The 22170-nt window shown below is 30.6% G+C and overlaps 1 protein-coding gene across 2 annotated transcripts in view; it reads left to right on the forward strand.

The window, feature by feature from the left end:
• The window catches only part of LOC143200636 (phospholipid phosphatase 1), a 140155-nt gene that overhangs the window by 21233 nt on the left and 96752 nt on the right, over positions 1 to 22170 (forward strand). Inside the window, exon 1 of one of the 2 annotated variants that reach the window (XM_076411156.1) lies at positions 390 to 599. The exons of the other annotated variant lie outside the window; for it this stretch is intronic. Within the exon in view, the coding sequence (XP_076267271.1) occupies positions 537 to 599 (63 nt within the window). The 5' untranslated portion in view covers positions 390 to 536. Of the gene's footprint in view, positions 1 to 389; positions 600 to 22170 lie in introns of those variants that run through there. 2 annotated transcript variants of the gene reach the window in all.

The raw sequence follows: 22170 nt of genomic DNA on the forward strand, positions 1-22170 counted from the left end.
ATCTAAAATGTTTCATATTTTCATACGTTTCTTTTGAAACCATTGAATAAGGAATTGGTATAGAAGGATATCGGCTGCCATTGTGGAATACTAGAGCTTAAATAAAGCTTAAATAGTATTCACACTATTACTAAGGAACGTGATTTATTAGACAACCATATCAGGCAATGCTTTTAACAATGGAATAAGGAATTTAAAACACGTAATCTCATTTATGCAACAAGAAAAAGCGAGATAAAAAATGACATGGCCTCCTAAGGAATGCCGGAATTCTGCAGAAACTAAGAGTACCATCAAGAGCGCGGTAACCAGAAAGTTGTCCGCACACCAGGATGAGTCATAGCTTGATTTCAGCGTGCTACCTGTAATACATTTACCTTTAGAGAAACAGTAAACGGGCAGCCACTGCCAACGCCGGTTAATTTCTGCTGTTCGGGTTTGTATTCAATTAATACGACAACACGCGCGCGCTTTTGGAAAACCGCCTGTTTGCTGGTGTTCTTGGTGTTGAGTAAACCTCGACGAGTAACGCAACAATGATGAACAATGGATACGCACACAAAGAGAATTTTTATAGGTCGAACCCCAATATGTGTTTCGTAAGTTTTAATTGTTTTCCATATGATATACCACAACAATTTTATAAATAAATATTATTAAATCATTATCTACAACAATGGCATTAAAACCTGCCTTTAAAAAATAATTATAATTAATATAGGCTATTGCTGAACAATAATAAGGATAAAGCTTAATATTTCCATAAATTTTTAGTAATTACAGACAATTACGATAGCATCTATTAATTAAATAACTTTAAAAACATTATTCTAGATTATGTTTAACGAATACTAACTGAAAAACATTATATATACTTAAAAAAAACTAACTGTTATATTATACTTAATTTTTATATAATTATGGATAATGTCGTATTACTGTGTAGTTTTTTCTTTTTTTACACAATAATTAATATATTCCTAACTCTGTGCTTATTATAATTAAATTTGGTTCTTATTATTATTAAAATTTAATGTTAATTACCGATAATATCATATTTAGTTTTCAGTAATTACAGGCAATTGTTTTAGCACCTATTAATTAAAAAACCTTAGAAACATGAATCTAAATTACTTTTAACGAATAATAACTGAATATATGTATAAAACAATACTAATATATTGGTATATTAAAATAGTTAAACTATATTAATATATTATTTTGGATAAAAGGGTATTTAGTTTTTTTTATGTTTTTTAGTTAATAATTAATATATTAATTTTAACTCTGCTTGTATTTTAATTCAATTTTATCTTTATTATTAATATTTAAGATTAATTATCGATTAAATATCAAATTTAGTTTGTTTCTTTTTTTATTTAATTTTCAATATCTTCTTAACGCTGTTCTTATTATAATTAACTTCAGTCTTCATTATTAATAATATTTATAATGTTAATTATCGATAATATATTATTTAGTTTTTTTTAGATTCATAGTTAAGATATTTCTAATTCTACCTTTATTATAATTAAATTTCTTATTATTTTTATATGTTTAATGTTATATTAACTAAAAACTATTATACTGTAATTATATTTATAGAAATATCAAAATTAGAACCTTAATTCATAATGTATGCCTATTATTAGTAATCGGATTGATATTGGTTATATGACGACGCATAACATTATTTTTTAAAAAATATAGTTCTCCTCGTGTTAGTGTGATTGGGGCAGTGATTCATCAATGCCGGTAGTAATGAATTATATTGTTATTCTGAAAATTCTAAGATTTAACATCCCAATGCCCAGAGGAGTACATTTAATCATAATAATCCGGTCACTACATTCCATAGAAAAAATCTACTTTGTCATAGAATTTTGATATCTCATTCCATTGATGTTGACGATTTCAGAGAGAACCAGGAAAAGTTGTATTGTTGATCATATTTATATAATTTTTGAGTTCAACTTAATTCCATCTATAGCATGAGCTCTGAAATTCAAAATGATATAAAAATTTACCACATATTTAGTTCCTAACCAAATTTTTGCTTTTATAGTACTGTATTGTCATTCTTTAAAATATGTAACCATCAACTCCACTTATTTTCTTGTATTATTCATCCCGCGTACATATACTTTTGCACATTCACTATTTGCATGTCGTCAAGACGATATATAGTCAATTCAAAATAGCAGTGACACGGGAGGACTGTCAATGCGTCGCAATGTTGCCGCATCAACTCTTAGTTTTAGTACATTTTGGCTCTGACATATAACAAAATTTAAATATAAATAAAATTATTCAACGAATATTCTATTAAATACAATTTATTTTAACATTATAGTACATGAAATACATTTATTATCGAAGAACTTAAAACTACAATATTTAGCTTTTTTCCACACCAGTATCGGTTTCTAGGCGCGTTTTTGTATGAAGTGGTATCCCCCGAAAGCCTAATCCAGATAATTAACAATTGTATATCTGAGTAATGTATTTTACTTTCATTGCATGTACTTTAACCAACGATATATATTGGTGAAAAAGTAAACAACCTAACCTATTAAACCTATTATACTATACGAGTTTTCATATTTATTTACATAAAATAATAATTCTCGAAGTAGCATTTTCGATGTTTAATAAACTTGGTGAGACCTATATCCCAATTGTTGATTTAATTTCTCAAACTTTTGAAACTGGTGATTTCGATGTTTATGGCGCAGAACAGTTTAGAGAATCAAAAAAGTTCGAGCTTAATGAACTGCAATACTTATTGGATGGAATTTGAACTTAAATTCTTAAGAAATCTTCAGATAAACTAGTTGTTGGTGCATCAACTGATTCCAAACGTTTACATGCAATGGAAATAATCCGAAAAGGGAGAAAATGCATATCATGCTAATTGCTTGTTATGCATAAATAAAAGGAAAAAGTTGCATAAAATCATGGAAAATATTTAGATTAATATATATTGTACCGATTGTTTTCAATAAATGCTTTTTTATAGTGAAAAAATAATCATTATACATGCAAGCACATAATAGTGTATGAAGTTATACAGTATAGCATGACATAAATATCACGGTGTTTATATTATAAGCTTTAAAGGAGCTAAAGAAAAACTATGATGTATACACTTTGAAAGTTCATTAATTTAAACCATTATATTATGTGTTAACATGATGATAAAAAATCAAATATGTGGAGCAAAAGTGTCATTAACAGTATTTAAAATGTTATTATATTAACAACGTTAAGTGATATTTCAGTTTTGTACTAAAAAGATATGTTGCTAAATACCTTGATCATGAAGCTTTAACTACATTATATTAGAGAAAAATTGAAATATCGCCTTACAACTAAATCAACTTAGAAGAACTAAAAAATGTACCAAAATAAATTATAAACACAAGATCTCTGTGAAAATGATGTTATTTTTACCGAAATTTTACTTAATATATTGTCTATATAAATAAATAATTTTGTCAGAGATTTAGGATATGTAAAGAACTATATATTTTTACATTAACGTCCATGACTAGTCCCTCCATTTTCCCTACTTTTAAGAAAGAATCTACATCTACCTACAAACGTATTCATAGTAATCAGAAAAAGAAGTCATAAAAAATAGTCGGGTGGGTGGTTTTTCCCACATAAACTTTTCCATGTAGGTTCTCACGGATTTCGCTGCGTTCGGTTGAATATTGCAAATTAATTTGCCCGCGTTTTTGTTAAAACAGTCGTTTTTATTCAATGCTAATTTTAAATAAATCAGTTGCAACGTATAACAATCTACAATGATGGTTTTGCTCTTCGTTTTTTGGGCAAATTTGAGCTCCTATGTCAAATTATTATTTATAAAACGTTTTAAACTATTCTGAAAAACTTTTTCAAAGAACAGTTTTAAAAGTAATTAAGTTAAGTTTTCAAACTAAGATCAAAATTTGCTCAAAACTAGATATCTCACAAAAAATATACAAAAACGTTATAAAGTTAATCATTACAAAAAAACATTTCCAAGTTGGTCCATATCGAATTTTATGATTGATCTATTTCATCTATTGAACGAGAGAGGTTTAAATTATAGTTTATATAGAATATTTTTCCAAAAAAAAAATTGAACCGACTTCAAAAAATAAATAAGAAACTCACTAAAATGTGAAGTCGGTCCAATTTTTTTTGTAAAAATATGTTATTTCTCTCTTTTTAGTATCTAACACTAAAAACTTAATAAATTAAGCAGTTATTTTATTAAGTATTACAATGGATAGCAATGGAAAAATAGGAACAAAGAAGTAATGATTGAAAATAAGGAATGTTTCAGGCACTGGGGTCCGCTACATAGTTTAGGTGATTTCAGAAATGTTCCAACCGAACTAGAAAAAAGAAAGTTACTGATCTCTGATCGGAATCGAACACGCGACCTCCCCTCCGCGTGTGAACTTAACATTCTAACTACTATACCATAGAAACAGTTACCTACTGTGTTTCTATGACTTCTCATATAATATTGTTACTACTTAAAAAGCGAACTGAATGGCTTTTACACTGAATTACTTCCGATTTTCATCACGTCATTCCAGCAATAACATTATATACAAATATCTGATCATTTTAGTTAAAAAATATGTGAAAACAGTGTACGTGCTTTTGACATTTAAGGTTTTCCCTCAATTTAACCCACTTAACTCCCCCCTCTGAACAAACTTGGCTCCAATGAGACTCTGAGATCTCGGAAGGGCGCTCTTTCCAATAAAAGAAGAATTTTGTAAATCGGTCCATAATTGACGAAGAAATCGGTGAACATACATTAAAATAGCTAAACGCTAAATGGAAAAGTATCCTGATTTCAAAAAAAAGACATCATAAACAACACATAACATTCCTAACTATATTACATTTTTATGTCCTCGATTCTTCTATTCGATTTCTGGGAATCGATACCACTGAAAATGCAACATAAAAGGTATGCGTTGTTGGCCTAAGTAAGCGATAATCCGAACCAAACGTAAAAAGAAGAACGATTTAGGTATGTTTAGGTTATTTAGATAGGACACCCAATGTTAGTGCGAACACAAATCCTTCTAATGACTGGGGTGCGTTAATACGTACTGTGGGAAAATTTTTAAAAGTTTTACGCCTTTAATTAGCTAAAGCAAGAAAGGTAAATAACGTTCCAAAAAATACCCAAAATTATTTCTATATTAGAAAATGCTACATTATACCCACATAACTTGGGTTATATGGAATTACCTAAAGGGTACACACTAAAACCCCATAAAATAAATGGATTATCTTGCCAATACCGTTTGAGCTACAAGATTGCCATCCAAATACCCCAAATCTTGACAGTTGACAATATGTATCTTCATCAATCAGATCAATTTCCTTGCCAATGTCACCTGAGCTAAAAGAGTGCTATTCAGCTGCCCAAAATCTTCATTTTAGGTAATATGTCCCCTCGGGACTTCATTTTTGTTAAAAATATTTTATTTTTCCCTTTATAGTTTATAGTGTAAGATATTTATTCAATAAATCACGTAATTATTTATTAAAAAAGTAGTCAAAATCAGTCGAACCGAAAATATGAAAGAGGCAATGGTAAGAAGTAATCAATTACTAAACAATCGATAGCCGTTTTTAGTCGATAGTTCCAAACGCTAATATTTCCTTATAATTATATCTAAGGTTTCTATCAAAAACGATCTGCGTAGTGTATATATTACATTATTTTACATTCTACTACCATTATCACTAAATTAGTCAGTTGCAAGTAGAATTAATGAAACTCGATATACGCTTTCTACTCTAACCTTAATTATTCGGTCGAATAGAAATTGAAATGGATTCGTCATCATGATATTTACTAGTGTTACGTAATGTTTTTTTAAACTTCATTTTTGTGCATATTTAGCTATTTTTATGCATGTTTTCTTGACTTTGCCACTTCAGCCGATTTACACCCAGACAAGCTCTATTAACGATAATATGCAGTCACGAACCCTTGCATTAAACTATGAAGGTCAGCGATAACAACGATATTTTATATCGCTCGTTTCACTACTAAAACGTTCGTGTTAGAATCCCGTTAAGGGTTTAATAATGTGGCATAATTATTTAGGCTTCATTAGATTTTGTCTTTCTAAGATCTTGATTATTGACGCTTATTACTCTCTTATCCAGAGAGTGTTACCTGTGGGCAATCGATGAACAAAGCTATTTAGAATTCACTAGTTCAGGTCCAGCTTAAAAAAATTAAAATAATAATGAATAAAACTAATATAATACCCACTTCTAAAATCGATCATGTCATCGAAAGATCGACATGTTTTGTTTACTTACTACTATATTGTAACATAAATTATGCGCCCAAATAATCAAGTAATAGATAATATTTATATTGCATTGTTTAATTAATTAATTCAATTATTTTAATATTATTAATAAACTAGGGACCCGCTCCGGCTTCGCACGGGTGCAATGCTGATACTAAATTAAATACACTACAGAAAAAATATGAACATTGTAATAAAAACATAGCGGCCCGCTCCGACTTTGCACGGGCATAAAATATATATGCCTATGTCACTCAATGAAAACATGATTAAAATCGATCCAGTATTTTTGGTTCATTCATTACTGCCCTTGGCCTGCACGCATTAAATTTGGAGTAAAACAATTCCTCTTCCCCTATATTTACTATGAAGATTTCCTGCTATCTTTGGAATATCTAAATTCATACAATTTTTATTACATTACACATTTTTAAACGCAAATTTTAAATTTGTAATATCTCCGAAAATATTTGTTTAATTTACATGCTGTAAGGAAGCATATTGATCTATATTAATTGCACACTGTATTTAAGGTACTTAATTCGATAAGGATTAATGCCGTATTGCTTAAAATAGCTTCGTAAATAAACCATTTTCTCACGCAAAAAGTAAACAATAAAAATGGTTAATGTGGGTTATCCCTAAAAGATAAACATATACCATCGCGGACTTTTTTGTAGACCTTTTTATGGTGTACAATACTGTAGTACATTAATTTGATCTAACTCGTGGGGTTAGGCAGCGTTTTTGCTAATTGCTAAATAAGCCTAAAAAAATAGGTTAATTTCCGACATCACGTTAGAAACCTCTAAAATTAGCAATGTTGCCTAGTATATTATGCATGTATTATACATATAAACCTTCCTCTTGAATCACTCTCTATCTATTGAAAAAAACCGCATCAAAATCCGTTGCGTAGTTTTAAAGATTTAAGCGCACATAGGGATATAGGGACAGAAAAGGCGACTTTGTTTTATACTATGTAGTGATATTATTAAGTACTATTATCATTATTATTTAGTATGACGAATACATATTGATGTATTTTCTCGCACTAGTCTTGCTTGTGAATTAATCCAAGTACAAATGAAATGTAGTAATAAAATAATTTATAATTAAGATTGTACTAAGCGTATCTAATAAAGATGTTATAAAAAAATATTATTTAGTATAGTAATGATGAGATCATTTTGAAAACCTGTTCTAAAATAACTTAATGTTTTTACTATTTCTTAGCAATTCATTCATTAGCCAAGTATGCAATGTTATGATTTAATACTATGCTAGTTTATTCTATTGAAATTAATATTAAAATTACAATTTACATTCGGCTAAAATAACAGAAGGCATACTCCAACCAACGGAAGGAACCACAGGAACATATAAAACGTAGTTTCGTTAAAATTTAAAGGTGGTGTTTTCAAGACAAAGAACGAAAAGCATTGATCGAAAAACTTCCACAATATGCTCAAAGATATGGCAAAATGAATTTGCAGCATGACAACGCAACTACGCACAAAACCAGTCAAGGAAGTGCTTAAATCACTTGGAAGGGAATTTCTATCGCACCCACTGTACTTTCCATTTTTAGCTCCATGCCTATTTAACTACTATAGATGTAAAGGGATATTGGAATATACGTTAGGAAAATGCGATTCTGTGGGAATATAACTGACCGAATTTATTTTTTTTTCACCAACACAATGATCCCAAACGGAAGGAACAAAAAATTATGTCAGTGGTTCCTAAAGCAGAAACGATATAAAGAACTGTTGCAAATAATGATACAATCGTCAAACTTCGCTGCTATCGATTTAGTATAGTATTAACTTAATATATAAATATATATATATAAACGTATATAAATCTGAAGAACCGGTCTTATCAAGCTCAACACACGATTCTGGGAGTGTTTATAAAGAGAATAGACAACACTGGAGTTCAAATACTCAATAAGTTAATAAATATAATGAGCAATATTTGTGAACAATAACTAAATAATAAAAATAACTTATAATTAACCTATAACTAAATAAATTTTAGTCAAAGGTTTGATTAACATAAGTCATAACTTATGTTTTATTGTAATTTTTTTTATTCAGTTATTTTTTCAAAACTTTTAAACCGTAGTGTATATAATTTATTATAGTGTTGGTAGTGTTTAAAATTTATATTAATTAATTTGTTTTTAAAAGTGTGAACGAAACCAAAATGAATGAAAACCTAACGTAACAATAAATTGGTAATTATAAATTATTATAATATTTACGTTACATATTTAAAATTTGTTGAATACTAAGTTCTTTTATTATTAGTAATTAATACTATTTACAATTAATACAATTAATAATTAATATTATTATAAAAAGCATATTTTTTACATTTTACATAATAATGTATATTCCATTACCAATAACAACAACAAATTACTAATTATTTAATTATAATAAACAATTATTATTATTTATAATTAATACTATTTACAATTAATACTATGAATAATTAATATTATTGTAAATAGCACAATATTTAACATTATAATAATGTATATTCAATTACCAACTATAAAATATTACTAATCATTCAATTATTAATAACAATTATTATTATTTATAATAAATACTATTAATAATTAATATTATTATAAAAACCGCATTTTTTACATTATAATAATATATATTCAATTATCAAAAACAACAAAATACTAGTTATATAATTATTAATAAAAAAATTATTATTTATAATTAATACTATTTACAATTAATACTATGAATAATTAATATTATTGTAAATAGCACAATATTTAACATTATAATAATGTATATTCAATTACCAACTACAAAATATTACTAATCATTCAATTATTAATAACAATTATTATTATTTATAATAAATACTATTAATAATTAATATTATTATAAAAACCGCATTTTTTACATTATAATAATGTATATTCAATTATCAACAACAACAAAATACTAATTATATAATTATTATTAAAAAAATTATTATTTATAATTAATACTATTTACAATTAATACTATTAATAATTAATATTATGATAAATAGCTTGTTTTGCATCATAATAATGTATGTTAAATAGCCAACAACAAAAACCTTATACTGTATTAAGAAATTTGTAAATATTTCTGGTTAGAAAAAGTCAAGGACGTTGCAACACCGATATATAATTGTCTTACCTCAACCAATCGATATTCTCCAACGACTTTCACGCTTAATCGCCCGAAATACAACTCATTTGTTTTTACTGGCGACCCGATCGAATGTATCTTGAGTAGAATGAAGCGAACCCTTAAAATATCCATCAATACTAACAGTAACTGATACTTTTTTTCTGGGGACGATCTGGATGAGTCCGAACCGCCACTTATCATGAATTTTTGAAGACATTTAAGGTCCTAATCTGGAAATAATATAAATAAGTTATCAGGTTACGCGTTTTTAAGCAAACCATTAGAAAAAAAACTTCAGTCAAAACCAGTAGGCAGATAGGGGAGTTTTATGGTTCAATACGGTGCTATCTTGTTTATTTTCTTTCTAAAATAAGTTGAATATCAGTTTCCCAAAGAAAGTTGTGGATTGATTCAGGTTATGTTTTGCCTCAGAGTTAGAATAACAATAAAAAATGAAAAATATATTGTATTTAACAGGCCAATTGAAAAGTCGCCGGCCTACCAGAGTAAAACACATTATTTTAGCAAAATTAATTTTTTTTATTCAATATAATTCCCTTCAAGGGTGAAACACTGATTATAGCGACCGTCCAACTTTTCGATACCATTTTGTAGTGCAATTTGTTTGTTTGTTTGTAGTGCAATTTGTTTCGGCGACCACCTCTTCATTCGAGAAAAATTTCTTCCCAGCGAGCATTCTTTTGAGATCTGAGAACAGGAAATAGTCGCTGAGGGGTAGACCTGGAGAATATGGTGGATGAGGGGCAATTCGAAGCCCAATTCATGGATTTTTGCTATCGTTTTAAATGACTTGTGACACGGTGCACTGTCTTAGTGAAGCAGCACTTTCTTTTTCTTCAAATGCGGCCTTTTTTCGGCGATTTCGTCCTTCAAACAGTTCAATAACGCTAGCCGACCGTTGCGTTTTCCCACGCTTTGGGGCGGGTTTATGGTGTGCAGTCCATTCGAATAACTGTCGGTTGGACTTCGGAGTGAAATGATGGAACCATGTTTCATCCATTGACACATATCGATGCAAAAACTTGGGTTTATTACGCTTGGTCATCTTGAAACACTGCTCCGAATTATCAACTCGTCGTTGTTCTTGGTCAAAGGTGAGCTCGCGCGGCACCCACTTTGCACAGAACTTTCTCATACCCAAATATTCGCGAATGATATGATGTACACGTTCAGTTGATATCTTTAGAGTGTCTGCTATTTCATTCAGTTTCAATTTACGGTCATTCAAATTCGTTATATGAATTTTTGTAATGTTTTTGTCGGTAACAAACTCTTTTGGGCGTCCACTGGAAAAAATATCGTTTTTTATCATTCCAGTTGTATACTTTACAATGTATAGTCATGGAGTAACAGTGACACACTCCAATACAACTGAATTGGTGTCTCTGGAGAAAAATGTTTATTCAATAACTAGGTCACAATACGAATAATTAAGATATTTGATTATTTCTTAAACGGAGTTTACAACGTCATACTTTCACCTCTCTTTTTTTCACTTTTTCTTCTTCTTTCACTTCTCATTGGCCAATAAGAATGAAATAAGTCAAATTTATTAAATAAAATTTAGTGCAAAAAACGAAAAGCATCATATAATATATTATATCTTATCATTATCTTATATAACTTAACATTTTATCACGTACGCCGTTATGTATTGCTTAAGGAATGGTTTAAAACTTACATTTTTAACCGACTTCAAAAGAATAGGAGGTTCTATATTACGTCTGTATGTTCTCCGTCAATTATACACCGATTATCAAAATTCAATTTTTTATTCGAAAGAGTGCACTTACGAGTCCCATTGGACCCAAATTAGGATCCGGCGGGGGAAAGGGTTCCATAAATACGCATGGATAGATAGGTTCTTTACTGTCGTCTGGTTGCCACACCGTATCCTCTGTCAGTACCACTTGTAGCCACGTCGCCGCGGGTGCTAACTTCAGGTATGTACAACGCTTCGAGATGATCTATGGAATTGCGGAAAAATTCAAGACATCTAAAGGTCGCTACAATAATGATGCATTCATAGAAAAACGTCCTGAGTGAGTACGAAGACACGGCAAACCGATTTTACAGCCTAATAATGTGCCGTCTCATAGAGCAAACTATAAAGCCGTACTTTTTAAACATTGCTTCGTCTGACTATCAACTTTTCCCATCAACAGGACACGCGCCTGTAGAGCAGCACTTTGCCAATTTTGCAGAAATTAGAAAAGGGTTCGTGGAATGGATTTGTTCAAAGAACAAACAGTTTCTTGAGATAAATTGCCTGAAAAATGGCCAAGATGTTTAGAATGAAATGACCAATACTTTGAATGAGTGAGTACGAAGACACGGCAAACCGATTTTACAGCCTAATAATGTGCCGTCTCATAGAGCAAACTATAAAGCCGTACTTTTCAAACCTTGCCTCGCCTGACTATCAACTTTTCCCATCAACAGGACATGCGCCTGTAGAGCAGCACTTTGTCAATTTTGCAGAAATTAGAAAAGGGTCCGTTGAATGGATTTGCTCAAAGAACAAACAGTTTCTTGAGATAAATTGCCTGAAAAATGGCCAAGATGTTTAGAATGAAATGACCAATACTTTGAATGAGTGAGTACGAAGACACGGCAAACCGATTTTACAGCCTAATAATGTGCCGTCTCATAGAGCAAACTATAAAGCCGTACTTTTTAAACATTGCCTCGTCTGACTATCAACTTTTCCCATCAACAGGACACGCGCCTGTAGAGCAGCACTTTGCCAATTTTGCAGAAATTAGAAAAGGGTTCGTTGAATGGATTTGCTCAAAGAACAAACAGTTTCTTGAGATAAATTGCCTGAAAAATGGCCAAGATGTTTAGAATGAAATGACCAATACTTTGAATGAGTGAGTACGAAGACACGGCAAACCGATTTTACAGCCTAATAATGTGCCGTCTCATAGAGCAAACTATAAAGCCGTACTTTTTAAACATTGCCTCGTCTGACTATCAACTTTTCCCATCAACAGGACACGCGCCTGTAGAGCAGCACTTTGCCAATTTTGCAGAAATTAGAAAAGGGTTCGTTGAATGGATTTGCTCAAGGAATAAACAGTTTCTTGAGATAAATTGCCTGAAAAATGGCCAAGATGTTTAGAATGAAATGACCAATACTTTGAATAAATGCCCCGAAAAATCCGGTAATAACTTTCCGGTACACCTGGCAATTATAACATAATATTGTATAAATGTTAAGACTGTCCATAAATTTCTGACACTGTATTCACTCTCAGACAAACGTTGAAGACACACTAACATATATAACTGATTAATTATAATGCGGGTCACAAATTAATTGTAGTACGGACGATCTAATATCGTTAAAATAAACGTTTATTTTTCAACTTAAAAGGTTTCTGTTTTTTTTTTATTTAATTAAACATATTTTATGCAACTGGGGTATGCAACTTCAATAATTCTACTTGTAAGTTGCAACTGCATCATTTCGAGCTTGGAACAACATAAAAACACTAATTTATAACTAATTGGAGTTAAACGATTCTTATAAGCAGGCTTGGAAAAATTGAAGATTTCCTGTGTTGGCACGTGTTTAACAGTGTAAATTATTATCGAGCAAAGAGAAATGTGAGTAGGACGTAGATTGTATTATAAATTAGGAAGTAGTTCGTTTACGTTTAGGTTTGGTACGACCTTTATCGATTTGTTTGTTTACAACGGTCCGATTTGAATCGACTTTACTTTGAACAATATATTTAATATTACGTTCACGTTCAATTCGATTAATATTTACATAATATAATTATAAGAATAAAGAACTAGTAATAGTAGTAGAATCACATGGTAAATTTGAACGCTAACGTTTGAAATTTTAATGTTAACGTTAACGATAATGTTTGAAATATTAATAGTAGAAACTAACAATTACATATATGTATTACCTGCGGCAATTTGTAAATTGGTTTTAGAATCAGACAATATTTTCCTTCTCATTTTATTCTAATTAAAAAGAGACACAATGCTGTCTGATTAGTTCGAACACGTAACCGAATGAGCCTGTCAAGTCGTCCGATTTTCAGACGTATGCAAAATTCCTGAAAGTAATAGTGAAAAGAGGTTATAACTGTAACCTATAAACTATTGTACCTGTACTTAACTGTAGTTTTTAGATGTACTATAATGGTAAAATAAATTATATTTGATAACATTTTTGTTCAATTATTTTATTTAGATTAGAATTTTGTGGTATGTCAATGTCAAGCTGAACTAAAACTCAGAGTTGATGCGGCAATATTGCGATGTTTTGATGTCACTAGTTTAAATGGCGTACGTTCAAAATAACTTTGAACCGACTATAGATATGCGTTTTCGCAGAAATTACAAACTTCTCTAATTTGCAAACCGTAAAAGGCAACTTATGCACTTAAGCATCACAAAATATAGAGAACACCGTCTCCCATATATAAAAATTTGACAGTTTGCTCGGCTTTATCACTAGAGATCGAGTCGAGCGTCAAATATTTTTAGAGGGAAATAGAAAAGGCATTTTATTTTTTTTTAATTATTTAAATACTACTAATGTTAGAATCAAATATTTTCTAAATAAAATCCTCCATAAAATTGCATTAAACTCTATTTAAACGGTTACATTATTTATATTTCTTTTTTGCTTTTGGTTATCTTCAACTTCCAACAGCCCACGGCTGAGCACTGAGCTAATACGATCTATATTTGGTGGTCATACACCCTAAATTGTAAGCTTCTGGTCAGATTCTAGTAGACTAGGTTAATTTACAGAAATCTCAATCCGCCTTGATGGCCTTACAACCTGATGTGCGTCATAAAAGCACTTTTTAGTTAGTCTTTAGAGCAGACACTCTTAATTTACTTTGAAACTAGGTTATGTTAATGAAAAAAATGGCTACACTTCACTCTTGGCATCTCAAATGGTTTTACTCAATCACAATTTCTTTTAAGCGACATATGATGTATTGATCGCACGATATAACATATAGCACATCAGATATAATAAATACTTGAGAACTTGGAATTAAATCGACTGTCCAATATTTAGTAATTGATTGTTTTTTCAACATTGAAGTGTAATACTCGAACGAACGATTCGGGACTGGTTTATTCGACTGTTTCAATCGTTGCTAGTCTCATCTGTGATCTTGACGATATAAGCTTTATATTTTTTTTATTATAATATATTTTTATTATTATTTATAATATTATGTTTAGTTTTTACTATGAAGTAATTTTCAGTGAAGATTATTTTAAGCTATCTTAGCAATCATTAGGTAAATACTGTTTCTAATCAACCATTTTTATGTCGTTCAAATCTTTTGAATATCAAAGATTTTTACAATCATTCATTGAATTTGAATATGAAGGAATATTATAATGTTTTCTGTTTTTTTTTAAATTCTATTATGGAATCTATATTTTTTATATTATTTAAGGGTATTTGATATGTCAGTGAATGGAGGTAAAATGAAATCAAACAGTGGTGTTTACATTATATGATAGTTATTTATTGAAGTAAGATAAAAATGTGAAAAATACAATTATATAAAACGGATGGCAGCGGTTTTACCTGGTGACGAGGCTTGGGAAGTGGATGGTGGCACGTCTGAATTTAATGCTGATCAGTTACTGAATGATGGAAATACTCTTCAATAACATTCCAGATAAGATCTCGGTGTTGCCAGCTATTTGTTATCGTGTTCCAGTTGGCGATGCTGGCACCCCGCCCGTGTTCAACATCTGGGATTATATTTCTAGGTATTTTGTAAACCGTTATTCCACCATGTATAATTCGACATGCCTCAAGATCGCTACATTATATTGCATTTGCTTTCTAAATATTAAAATACGTTAAAAATATTTGGGATTCAACTACTTTTCTTACTGTCGAATTGTTCGAATGTTTTGCGAATATTTACTGAAAACAGTAAGATTCTGCAATTAGAACAGCCTCCTATTGGAACAAAATATGATATTCCTAATTAACTGCATCATGTTATTTAATAAGATTTGAAAAACTGGTATCAACAAACAAAACAGAAACACATATCTTTTATTTATCTCTTAGAAATTTAACAATCTGCCCGTGGGTAATAAGTATTATAAACGATTTTCTTCCTACAATATAATTATCCTGACATGTAGAAGATCGCTACAGTAAGTGATCTGCTGTAAAACTGATAATCTAAATCTTATTCTAGATATCATTCTAACTTATTTTAAAGTCTATCCTAACTTACTCTAAAGACCATTCTAACTTGTTCTAGTGATCATTAAAACTCACAGTATGTGCGCATTAATCAGTTCGTATAGAAGTTTGCGTTTGAGCCTATGCACTACATTGTTATCACGCACATTTAACTGTTTGGCGAGTGCAATGGGATGCACTTTGGGAATACTCGAACTAGGACTTCGAATCACACTCGTTATGGGTTCTATGGAGATATCGCGCTGAATCAGTTTGTTGTCATAACTCCCAACACTTTATTCTGGAACCTTTGGAGGATAGCTATGTTAGATTTGCTAGTTGTATACCACAATTCAATACCATAGGCCCAAATGGGCGTAAGTATTGACATAGATATACATAACCGACAAGTAGAACGTCATTTGCATATTTAAAATTAGAAAATATTTTTTAAGCAATCGACAAATATTTAACATGATAAAATAGCCGCAGCACAAAGCATACAGCATAACTAAAAAATATATATCAAGCAACAACAAACCGACAAACAATAAAATCGTCAGGATGTTTTAGGTAAGGCAAATTTTACGCCGCGTAATCTTTCAATTCATCCAACAATGACAGAGTATTATTGTTCATTTTAACAATAGCGAGAGGTTACGAGACGAAGTTAAGCAAATGTGTCATTTTAATTGTCTCTTTCCGGTCCACGCCAAAATACAGCTGCTTTATTGCATAAATGCTCTAATTTTTCGTTAACTATCATAACCATCATTTTAATTTCGTCAATCAATGTTTTATTCAATACTAATTCTTGGTTTTCAATAAATAAAATCAATATACGCTTTCTAAAAAACATATATTGTAGCGTTAGGAACCATCAACTGTTTCGACTGTTGCAAATAGTAATTACTATTTTCAGTCAAATGCACGGTTGGACTGTTTTTTTTTTCAATTCATAATGTCAGACGAAGATGAACGAAACCTTTCCTGTATAAATTGCGAGGGAGGAAAGAATGGAGATAATTGCTTGGAGCAGTTAATTTTATATGTGTTTAAATTTTCCAACGGTAGTACAAACGAGACGGAGATGTACATATCTTCACGAGGAGCTTATTTTGGAAAACTTCAAGCCGTTTGACCTGCTTGGGTGTAACAAACTTGAAGTAGACATTTGATCCGTAGAAGAGTACGAGCCGAATTAACATCTTGTAAAATAAGAACTTGTTAGAGACGGAAAGTCTGCTTGAAGGGCAGATAAGAGAAGATAGCAGGTTTGCTATCCCCGAACCTTTCTGGATTTGGGAATGCCAACCGAACCGTCGGTCAAAGTGGAGACCTAGGTACGTAACGTAATCCAGCCATGGAATTATTGCGGTGTCGATATTCTGCGGGGAACCTTGAGGTACGCCAATTGCAGACACTGTAGAGATATCAACTGAACGTATACATCATATCATTCACGAATAATTGGGTATGAGAAAGCTCTGTGCAAGGTGGGTGCGGCGCGAGCTCACTTTTGACCACACACAAAATGACGAGTTGATGATTCGAAGCAGTGTTTGAAAAGGATCAAGCGTAATAAACCTGAGTTTTTGCATCAATATGTGACAATGGATGAAACATGGCTCCACCACCTCACCCCCAAGTCTGATCGACAGTCATCCGAGTGGATTACATACGATGAACCCGCTTCAAAGCATGGAAAAACGCCACAGTCGGCTTGCAAGGTTATGACGTCTGGAATTTTGGGATATGCATTGAATAATTTTCATTGACTACCTTGAAAAAGGAGGAACCATCAACAGCGAATATTACATAGCGTTATTGGGCCGTTTGAAGGACGAAATCGTCGAAAAAACGGTCGTATTTGTAGAAAAAGAAAGTGCTGCTTCACTAAGACAATTCATCGTATCACACCGTGTCGGTGAAAACGATGAATTGGGCTTCGAATTGCTTCCTCCTTGCCTATTTTGGAGCAAAAGCTAAATCGTACTGCAAAAATGGTATCGAAAAGTGGCAGGGTCGCTATAATCAATGTATTACCCTTGAAGGAAATTATGGTGATTAAAAAAAATTGCCAAAAAATGTATTTTACTATGGTAGGATGGGGACTTTTAAATTGACCTGTTAGAAAAAAAACTAATTCAGGAAATAATTAAAATGATCGCACAATAACTACTAGAGGTTTGTTAAATAAAGTAAATGCTTTATTTATTATTGAACGGAAATATTTTATACAAATATACAAAAATCGAGAGAGTAATCGAAATATTACCTATTATTCCCATAAAAACAGTCAAAAGTATTTTACGATTTATCATCAACAATTTGAATCCTTTTACCCTATTAAATTAACAATCTTGAAAAATAGCGTTCCAAAATGCTGTTGTATTAATATACAATATAATACTATTTACAAGCAAACAAATGCCAAAAAATCATAAAAATATATATATTACAAATAAATCTATATAATCCTAAGTTTAACATATTTTTGTCAAGGTCGTGGCTATGACGACAGAGCTAGAACGTAAAAAATCAGTCGGATCAAACTAGTAGAACCAAAAATAGTATCTAAAAGTACACGACTAAAACAATTGGTAGTAAAAAGTAGTCAATAAACAGTCCATAGTTTCCAATACTAATATATTGGTTCAGGAATTTATATTAATATATAACGTATTCTGTATAACATGATTATTGTTAACTGCATCATATTATATAATTGGATCTTAAAAACTAGTAATAAAAATTCAAAATATAATTACATAACCGACAAGTAGAACTTCATTTACATATTTAAAAATATAAAATATGTTTTAAACAATAGAGAAAGTTTTTAATATGTCAAAACAACAACTTCAAATTTTAATATGAAAGATTATTATACATTATTGTTTTTCTTAATTTTATTTTAGTATCTATATTTTTATATTATTTTATCGTTGCTTTCTAAATGTTATTAACATTCGATAAAAATATGTGATAATTACTCTATTCCTTTGTTTGCAAAGACAAAGTGACATTAAAATATAAAATGAATTCCACCATTAACACCATTTAAAGTAAAGTGTTCTTTAAAGAACACAACACAAAGCACCCAAGAATTGTACATTTCCTTATTTCTATGTCCCTTTTTCTATCGGAGAAACAACTGTTAAACAACCTACCCTAGCTATTTGTGGCGACAGCCACGACCCTTTAGACCACCACGACATTCACCAACAACAACTACAAAGGTTGGTAATGCCGGTGAATTGGTACCATGGTACCAATTCGAGGCAATAAAAGACCATATAAAAGGCGACGTCTCGTTCTCTTTTCTTTTCTCCATCCTTTTCTTTTCTCCTCCTTGTAATAGTACCACTTCCACAGCGCTACCGTACCTCCTCTACCTAACCTAATATCCTTTCAATTCTCCCGTCGACCACACGTAACATTTAACATTGAAATAAACACTATTTCTTCAACCAGTGTTTTCAGTTCTCGTGCAAATCCCTTCCAAAAATAGTAGTGAGTGTTCTGACAAATAATCGCAGCGGCCGCCACACATTTCGACGGACTGACCGACCCGACGAAAATTCCTACATATTAAATTCAGTAGTTTTGACATTTTCCTACGTGAAAGCTAAACTGAGTTATTCAGTATACACAGCCGCGAATTATTTAACGCCCAAAATTATATTAAGTATATACTCCTTTTCATCAACACTCTTCAGTTTCGTTCAATCTTTTCGAATACCAAAGTTTCTTTCAATAAATCTTCAAGTTTTAATATGAACAATTATTATACATTATTGTTTTTTTTTAATTCCAATATGGTGTATATGTTTTTATAATATATTATCGTTATTTCCTAAATGTTATTAAAAAACGATAAGATATTTGGCATCATTATTCAATTCCTTTTTTTACAAAAGCAAAGTTTATTAAACCATAAAACTAATTTCACTATTAACATCTTAAAATGAAGTGTTCTTTATAACCCAAAGAATCCAACAATTATATATTACCTTTTTTCTAAATCCTTTTATCTATTTGTGAAACAATTATTAAACCACACTAGTCTAGCTATTAAATTCGGTGAATTTAACATTTTGCTACATGAAAGCTAAATTGAGTTATTCAGTATTTATAGACACCAATCATTTAACCTCCAAAATTATATTCTCATAACAATTTTGAAATTGATATTTGATATTGAAATTGATTGATTGATATTTTATTTATTTAAAAATATATATTAAAGGAATTTATTTACAATCATTAAATTAACTATTGATTTTTAAAGATTTGGATATATAAAGTAAATAATCAAAATAATTGATACAAATACAGAATATTGACGTAATTCGCTTTGATTATTATTCAAACTATCATGGTAGATTGCTGGTATCGACTTAAATGTGAAAATTAACACATTTATATAAATCTTTTAATTCTATTCTTTAAATATATATAATATTTTACGATATAATTTATGAATTACTGTTTATTAAAAAAAGCGACAAATGAAATGCTATTTTTTTGCAAGAATGCCAAACGGACTTAACAAGATAATGATAATAGCTGTAGCAGTTATTCTCAGATTCAGGTTTTATTCACACATGAAATCATTTCTAACAGGAATAGATTTCAAGTCGCCTTTTCAAGAACTACAATCTGACTCACCTTTTTTTTATCACGCCTTGAGCTACAAGCAAATACAAATACAAATATTAGCAAATTTAATTTTATTAGCATCAATAAAATGTAATAAATTACGAATTGATCAATTATTGACAAACTACTAGCTGATTATTAAGCGTGGATCCGTTTCTGATTGATAAGCTTCAGAAGTAGACATGATGGCGATGTCAATCATTTACGAACACGACTGTTTACCCTCGACCGGGCTCCGTTCCCGAAAATATAAATAAACACACGATTTCATTCATAAAATATATATTTTACAGTGTGTTTAAAAGGCTCGGGCATAGCCGAAACCATCGATAAGTTTACGGACCTAATGCTATAAACCTACTACGGTTTTACTATCTCAGTGTTGATAAAATAAGATAAATATAAAAAAGACGGCGTTTCCTATATTAGACTACATTAGTGGCGCGTTCTTATATGCGACATTAACTGTTTTTATGGAAACGGCGATGATTGGATGTTAACGAAGTCCGAAACCAGTAGAGGAAACATCAGACTTAAAAGTTATATATAAATTATCGGTTTTATTTTTTAATAAAACTAATATTTGCTTCTTTTTAATCGACTTAGAAAAAGGAGGAGGTTTTATGTTCGGCTGTATGATTTTTTTAATGTATGTTCGCCGATTTTTCCATGGATTATGGACCGATTCTCAAAATTATTCTTTTATTCGAAACAGTATACTTCCGAGGTGGTCTCATTGGAAGCAAATCAGGATCTGTTGGGACAGGGGGAGAAATCGAGGGAAACGCTCAACTCACTTACTGAGCCGATATGACGAAAAATCGCAAGTAATTTAGTGTACAAACCATTCAGTTTGCTTTTTAAGCACTAACCTTATGATATGAGACGGGGTTGAAATAAAAAAACAACGGTTTGAATGGTGTATCGATTAGAACCTTATACTCATACGCAGAGGTCGCGGTTTAGATTCTCAACGAGGGCAGCAAATTTTTTTTGTTCTGGTTTGGTTGGAAAATTTGTCAGATCACCTAGACTATGTAGCGGACCCCGGGTCCTGAGGCGTTCCTTATTTTTAATCATCGATTCTTTACTGCTATTTTTCCTCATAAGGGCTGCACTTTTAATTAGGCTGTCCAATGTAATACTTAATAAAATAATTGCGTAATTTATTGAGTAAATATCTAACACTAAAAGAAGAAAATTAAAATATTTTTAACAAAAAATTCAACCGACTTTAAAAATTAAATAAGGAACTCACTAAAATGTAAATAATAATCAAACTTACATTTTTAACACAAAAAAACGTTTTAAAATAAAATATGTACGTAATAGTTATTGTAAAAACTAAATAAAAATTAGTTTAAAATCGATACCAAGCCCTCAGACAATACAAAAATAATAATATAATATTTTGTGATAAACACAAAAAGGTACATATTTTATTTTAAAACGTTTTTTCTTTTGTGTAAAAGTCTAAGTTTGATTATTTTTTACATTTTAGTGAATTCCTTATTTATTTCTTGGAGTCCTAAAAATATTTTTATAAACTTTATTGTAATCGTGGGTCCGAACGAATCCAACAAAAGTACAGACCATGGCTATCATTGGTATTTTGATAAAAATTAGAAGGATCTATATTACTATTGTTTTGTTGTACTTGTATTAATAAACAAGCAAGGCGATTACGAGATTAATACATCAGTATGTATTTGACAAATTAAACTGATCCTAGCCCCCCTAG

This window comes from Rhynchophorus ferrugineus, unplaced genomic scaffold (assembly GCF_030347505.1).
Source record: "Rhynchophorus ferrugineus isolate W39M unplaced genomic scaffold, kcgeb_rfMv2 rfM8, whole genome shotgun sequence".
In the NCBI taxonomy this organism is placed as follows: domain Eukaryota; kingdom Metazoa; phylum Arthropoda; class Insecta; order Coleoptera; family Curculionidae; genus Rhynchophorus; species Rhynchophorus ferrugineus.